The sequence below is a fragment of the Belonocnema kinseyi genome, chromosome 10 (assembly GCF_010883055.1).
Source record: "Belonocnema kinseyi isolate 2016_QV_RU_SX_M_011 chromosome 10, B_treatae_v1, whole genome shotgun sequence".
Lineage (NCBI taxonomy): Eukaryota > Metazoa > Arthropoda > Insecta > Hymenoptera > Cynipidae > Belonocnema > Belonocnema kinseyi.
Genome location: NC_046666.1, coordinates 9843446 through 9851024, shown reverse-complemented (window position 1 = coordinate 9851024; position 7579 = coordinate 9843446). Strand labels below are relative to the sequence as shown.

Sequence of the window (7579 nt, the reverse complement as noted above, 5' to 3'; positions counted from 1 at the left end):
TTTTAAATTCATCTCTTCGGCTAAAAATTTAACATTTTGATAAAAATGTGTCTGGTTGAAAATTAGTTGTTTTTTTTTTTTAACTAGAAATTAAACTATTTTGTTGAAAATTCATTTTTGTTAAATTTCATCTCGTTCGTCGAAAATTAATTTTTTTCAACTCAAAATTTAATTATTTAATTTTTGCTTAAAAAAGTATATTTTTTTAGTTTAAAATTTTTTTTTAGTATAAAATTAATCTTCTTGATTTAAATTTCATCTCTTCGGTTAAAAATTTTACATTTTGATAAAAATGTGCCTTTCTTTGGTTGAAAATTAGTTGTTTTTTAAAACTAGAAATTAAACTATTTTGTTGAAAATTCATTTTAGTCAAATTTCATCTCGTTCGTTGAAAATTATTTTTTTTTCAACTGAAAGTTTAACTACTTAATTTTTGCTTAAAAAAGTATATTTTTTTAGTTTAAAATTACACTTTTTTAGTATAAAATTAATCTTCTTGATTTAAAATTCATCTCTTCGGTTAAAATTGTAACATTTTGATAAAAATGTGTCTTTCTTTGGTTGAAAATTAGTTGTTTTTCAAAACTAGAAATTAAACTATTTTGTTGAAAATTCATTTTAGTCAAATTTCATCTCGTTCGTTGAAAATTATTTTTTTTTTCAACTGAAAATTTAACTACTTAATTTTTGCTTAAAAAAGTATATTTTTTAGTTTAAAATTACACTTTTTTAGTATAAAATTAATCTTCTTTATTTAAAATTCATCTCTTCGGTTAAAAATTTAACATTTTGATAAAAATGTGTCTGGTTGAAAATTAGTTGTTTTTTTTTAACTAGAAATTAAACTATTTTGTTGAAAATTCATTTTAGTTAAATTTCATCTCGTTCATTGAAAATTAATTTTTTTCAACTCAAAATTTAATTATTTAATTTTTGCTTAAAAAAGTATATTTTTTTAGTTTAAAATTACACTTTTTTAGTATAAAATTAATCTTCTTGATTTAAAATTCATCTCTTCGGTTAAAAATTTAACATTTTGATAAAAATGTGTCTGGTTGAAAATTAGTTGTTTTTTAAAACTAGAAATTAAACTATTTTGTTGAAAATTAATTTTAGTTAAATTTCATCTCGTTCGTTAAAAATTAATTTTTTTCAGCTCAAAATTTAACTATTTTATGAAAATTTTAACTTTGTGATATCAAATTTACTTTTTGGATGGAAAATTTCTTCGTTTTGTAAATAAGTGATTATAATAATAATAAATAATCTAATAAATAATATAATATAATATATTTTGCGTAAAAAAGTATATTTTATAGTTGAAAATTACACTTTTTTAGCATAAAATTAATCTTTTTGCTTTAAAATTCATCTCTTCGGTTAAAAATTTAATATTTTGATAAAAATGTGTCTTTCTTTGCTTGAAAATTAGTTGTTTTTTTAAAGTAGAAATTAAACTATTTTGTTGAAAATTCATTTTCGGATGAAAATCAAGTTATTTAACTATTTCATTTTTGTTAAAAAATTTACCTTTTTTAATTGAAAATTGAGCTGTTTTTTTAACATTCATTTATCTAGGTTAAAAGTTAAACTCTTTTGTTTAAAAATTAATTGTTTAAATTGAAGATTCTGCATTTTAATTGAAAATTCCTCTCTTTAGTTGCAAATTTGATCATTTAGTTGAAAATTCGTGTTTTTTTTTTAAATCAATCTTTTAATTGAAAATTGAACTATTCCCGTTGGAAATTTAAATATTTTATTGAAAACTCATTTTGTTTAAGTTGCAGATTTTTATTTTGACCTAAAATTGGTCCAATCCAGTTTCACATTCCCTCATTTTCGTCAAAAATTCATTACTTTAGTTGAAAACTAATTGTTTTATCTCCAAATTAAAATATTTGATTGAAAATTCGTTTTAATTTTTGGTTAAAAATTATGTTTTTTAACTGAAAAGTCAACTATTTGGTTCAATTTTTATTATTGTTAGTTAATTCAGTTATTTGTTTAATTAATTAAAAATCTTTTTTGGTTGAAATATCAACTATTACATTTCCTTAATAATCCTTTTTTTTCTTAAAAATTCAACCGTTTTGTTTAAAATTTTTTTCGATTAAAAATAAAATATTTATATTAAATATCAGCTATTATTTTATTTTTTTTTTGATAATTCATCTTTTTAGGTTTCAAGTTAAATTCTTTTTTCAGCAATTAATGAATTTTTATTGAAAACTAACCTTTTTTAGTTCAAAATTCATCTATTTTATTGAGAATTTATTATTTTCTGTCAAAAATTCCGTCATTTGTTTAATTAAATATAAACTATTCCAGTTGAAAGTTTAAAAATTTAGTTGAAAATTCGTTTTTTTTTTGTTAAAATTTTTTTTCGCGTCAAATTGAACTAATCCAGTTTAATATTCCATAATCTTAGTTAAAAATTTATCTGTTTATTTAAAAATTCAATAGTTTTGATAAAAATTTGTTTTTATTTGGTTGGAAATTAAGCTTTTTAACCGAAAATTTAAGTTTCATTTTTGGTTTTAAAATTCAACTATTTGGTTACAAATTTATTATTTTTAGTTGAAAATTCAATTATTTGTTTAATTATCTTTTTTTAAAAATCGGTTGAAATATAAACTATTACATTATTTTTTTAAATTATTTTTAGTATTTTTCATTATTATTTTATATTATTATATTATTATTAAAATAAAATTATTTTAATATTAATTATTATTATAATTATTATTATTAATTATTATTAATAATTTTTGATTAAAAATTCAAACCTATTCCAGTTTTATTTGTAAATTGATCATTTTTAGTTTAAACTTGTCTATTTTTTTTAATTCCTCTTTTTTGGTAGAAATAAAATTTTATTGATTGAAAATTCATCTCTTTGGTTGAAATTAATTTTTTTAAAATTAAAAATCAATAATTTGGTTGAAAATTCGTTTGCAGTTTTCGCTGAGAATTAAATTTTTTAATTGAAAATTTAACTATTCCGTTTTTGATTGAAAATTTAATTATTTGGTTGCAAATCTATTTTTTTTTAGGTTAACAACTCAATTCTTTGTTTGAATAAATTAAAATATTGTTTGGTTGAAAATTACACTCTGTTGTGTAAAAATTAATTTATTTTTGTTGAAATTTCCATATTTTAATTGAAAATTAATCGCTTTGAAGGGAAATGTAATAATTTTGTTGAAAATTCGCGTTATTTTGTTTTTGAAAATCAATTTTTATAATAGAAAATTGAACTAAAGTCTTTTTGTTTAGTGGAAATTTTTTTTTTTTTTTTGACGTAAAATTGAACTAATCCAGTTTAATAATTCGTCATTTTAGTTAAAAAATCATCTCTTTGGTTGAAAATTAACTTTTTAAACTTAAAATTAAACAATTTGATTGGAAATTCGTTTTCAGCTTTGGTGGAGCATTAAGTTTTTTAATTAAAAATTTAACTATTCCATTTTTGATTAAAAATTTAACTATTTAATTGCAAATATATTATTTTTAGTTAACAAATAAATTCTTATTCTGATTAAATTATAATATTTTTTAGTTGGAATATGAACTATTATCTTTTTTGTTGACAATTGAATTATTTGGTTGAAAATTAATCTCTGTTGTTTCAAAATTAATTTTTTATTGTTGGAGGTTCCTCATTTTAATTGAAAATTGATTGAAAATTTAATAATTTTGTTGAAAATTCGTTTTTTCTGATTGAAAATTAATTTTTTTATTTGAAAATTTAACTAAAGTCGTTTTTGTTTAGTTGCAAATTTTGTTACGTAAAATTGAACTAATCCAGTTGAATAATCAATAATTTTAGTTAAAAATTAATCTTTTCTGTTTGAAAATTAATTTTTCATACTCAAAATTTACCTATTCAACATTTTCCCAAACATTGATCTTTTTTCGTTGAAAATTCTTTTTTTTAAATCAACTACTTGGTTGAAATTTAAATTTTTTGTGTGAAAATAATTTTGTTGGTTGAAGATTCATTATTTCATTTTAAAATTGATTTTTGATTTTTTTCTTTAATTTGACTAGACACCCTGAAGATATATTAAAATAACATAAACAATAAAAATTCATGCTTAATAATAAATTCGAATTATTTTAATTTCCTTCTAGACGTTTTTTGAGAAAGCCAAATGTTGCCGAAGCCAGTGATCAGTTTGGTAAGTGGTTTTCCAAACTTCTTTTAAGCAAAATTTAAAAATTATTTTTACCTTTTGAATAATTTTAGGTTTCTAATTTTTTTTCGGATAATATCTCTCCTTAACAGGATTTTTTTTCATCCTAAAAGCCGGCAAAATTATAAAATTTACGTAAGGTTCTTTGAAATTAGCAAAGATTGTGATTTCCGGTGTAATTTTCTTTTTACTGATTTGGGTAAAATAATAAACTAAATTCGGTTAGTTTTTTAGGGACCTTTCGTAAACTACCAATAAGAAAATCCAACTATTTTTGGCTGAGAGTAAAATTTTTTTTATAATTGAAAAGTCTACTATTATATTTTTAAGTCGGATTCCATCTCGTTTGGTTAAAAATTTTACTATTTGATTGAAAGTTAATTATTTTATTCGTTTTTTTTTCAGTTGAGAATTAATTTTTTGAACTGAAAATATAACTTTTTGAATTTTGATTCAGAAGTATTCTTATTTTATAGTTAAAAATTTTAATATTTCGTTAAAAATTTGTATAATTTTTTAAGTTGGTTTATTTCGTTAAAAATTCGTGTTTTTTGGCAAAAAAATAATCTTCTTGGTTGAATATTTATTTATTTTAAGATACTAATAATATTTATTTCATTTAAAAAATCAATTTATTGATTGAAAATACTTCTCGGGTTGAAAATTTAACTTTTTTGTTGAAGATTTTTTTTTTTTAGTATTAATTTTTTGAACTGAAAATGTAACTATTTCAATTTCATTTAAAAATTAATATTTTTAATTGAAAAATTCTTCTTTTCTTGTTGAGAATTTATTTATTTTATTGAAAATTCGTCTTTTTGGTCGAATTTTAATCTTCTTGGTTGAAAATTTAATTATTTTGTAAAAAATACAACTATTTTGTTGAAATTTAATTTTTTTGTTGAATATTCATTTCTTTGGTTGAAAAATGAGCCTTTTAATTGAAATTTTTTTAAATTGAAAATGTGACTACTATTCCAGTTTATTTTTCCATAATTAGGCATAAAAATTCATCTCTTGGACTGAATATTCATTTTTTTTACTAAAAATTGAATTATTTAATGTTTGAAGGAAAAAATACCTTTCTTAGTAGAAAATTTCTATTTTTTGGTAGAAATTAATCTTTTTGGTTGAAAATTAATCTTTTAGGTCAAAAATTCAATTAATCTATTTAAAAATTCAGAATTTCAGATAAAAATTCATTTTTCTGGTATAAAATTCAACTATTCCAGCTAAATATTTTTCAATTTAAAAAAAAAAATTCATCACTTTATTCGAAAATGTTACTATTTTCTTAAAGTTAATTTTTTGTTGTTGAAATAAGTTTTTTTACCTGAAAATTTAACTTATTCCGATTGAAAATTCCATTGTTGTAGTTAAAAATTGATCTGCGTGGTTAAATATTAATTTCTTTAACTTAAAATTTAATTATTCTTTCTATTTTCAATGGAATATTGTTTCTTTAGTTAAAGATTCAATTTTTTAGTTAAAATGTTGTTTTCTTTAAATAGAAATTCAACTATTTTATTAAAAATTTACATGTTTTGTTTAAAAATTGTAATTTTGGTAAAAAGTTAATCTTTTGATTTGAAAATTAATCTTCTTGTTTAAAAACTCGTTTTTTGGATTTGATTACATTTTTTTGTTACTAGAAATGTTACTCTTTTTTATTTTCGATTGAAAATTATATTTTTTTAAATTCAAAATTCAACTGTTTGTTTGAAACTTTGTCTTTTTTAATTAGAAATTCAATTATTTCGTAAAAAAATTCATGTGTTTTTTTTTAATTGTAATTTTTGATAGAAAATTAATCTTCTTGTTTAAAAATTTATCTTTTTGCTTGAAAATTCTAGTGTACTTGTTCAATATTTATAATTCTAGTTGAAAATTCTTATATTTGATTTAAAAAATTTTCTACTAGAAACGTTACTATTCCATTTTCGATTGAAAATTATTATTTTTTTGGTTCAAAATCAACTGTTACTTTTTCTTCTTTAATTATAAGTTTAACTATTTCCTTAAAAATTCATGTGTTTTGTTAAAAAAATTTGAATTTTTAGTAGAAAATTAATCTTTTAATTGGGAAATTAATCTTCGTGTTTAAAAATTCATCTCTTTGGTTTCAAATTTAACTATTCGAGTTAAAGATTCATTTATTTATTTGAAAATTCATCATTTGTTGAAAATTTAACTATTTTTTTTAAATTCATTTATTTTGTTGTTGAAAATTAATTTTTTCAATTGAAGATTTAACTTATTCCAAGTGAAAACTCCGTAATTGTAGTTGAAAAATGCATCTGTTTAGGTAAAAATTAATTTTTTTTGTGAATATTGAACTATTTGATTTAAAGATTCGTTTAGTTAAAAGCTCTTATGTTTGATTTAAAATTACTTTTTTTTTACTAGAAATGTTACTATCCAATTTTCGATTGAAATTTTTTTTTTCAAATTTCAACTGTTGTTTCGAAACTTGGCCTTCTTTAATTAATAATTTAACTATTTCGATAAAAATGCATGTATTTTGTTAAGAAATTGTAAGTTTTGGTATAAAATTAATCTTCTTATTTAAAAATTAATATTCTTTCTTAAAAATTCGTATTTTGTTTAAAAATTCTAGTGTTCCAGTCAAATATTTATCACTCTAGTTGAAAATTCATCTTTTTTTATATAAAATTGAATTATTTCAGTTGAAGAATCATAATTTAATTCGAAAATTTATCACTTTTGTTGAAAATTAAACTGAAAGTTTAGCTATTCCATTTTTTGTAAAAAATTAATATTTTTTAGTTCCGTTTTGCGGGAAAATATGAATATATTACCTGTAATTGACCGGAATAATTTAAAAATTAGACCTTATTATTGGGACCCATCTAAAAAAAAATTTCGCCAAGGGAGTGGAAAACTGCAGAATACCTCTCCCAAACACAGCCGGTCAGCAGTAGTAGTTTAGATGTTAAAAATTCGATATCAAGCTGCTTCGAGAGGGACAAAATCCTTCCAAATGATCATTTTACAATGTTTTTTTTTTATTATTGCAAATTTTCCGATATCGTTTTATTTAGAGTTCAAAGCTGGATGACTCTGTAATCGTACAATTTCATCAATTTATTAGATAACCTCGCGATGGAATGTGAACAAAAAGAGCTATTGCAATATGCCGGATTGTGCTGGTTATCAGCTGCCCGATGTCAAGGCACACTAGGAAATGTGATAACGGAAATCAATTTTTTAACAAAAGCGGGACGACAATTTATCACTGCTGAAAAGAAGAATGAACAGATAGGATGTTCTTCTTTAGGTCAAGAAAATTTACAGGTGCGAAGATAATGAAATAAAAAATTATAAAAAGGACCGTTCATAAACTGCGTTATTAATTTGATAAG

The 7579-nt window shown here is 20.3% G+C and overlaps 1 protein-coding gene across 1 annotated transcript in view; it reads left to right on the top strand.

Annotated features, from left to right (window-relative positions):
* Positions 1 to 7579, top strand: part of LOC117181690 (40-kDa huntingtin-associated protein-like) — a 36538-nt gene that overhangs the window by 4320 nt on the left and 24639 nt on the right. Inside the window, exons 3-4 of the mRNA XM_033374616.1 lie at positions 4135 to 4181; positions 7309 to 7511. Of these exons, the coding sequence (XP_033230507.1) occupies positions 4135 to 4181; positions 7309 to 7511 (250 nt within the window). The remainder of the gene's footprint in view (positions 1 to 4134; positions 4182 to 7308; positions 7512 to 7579) is intronic.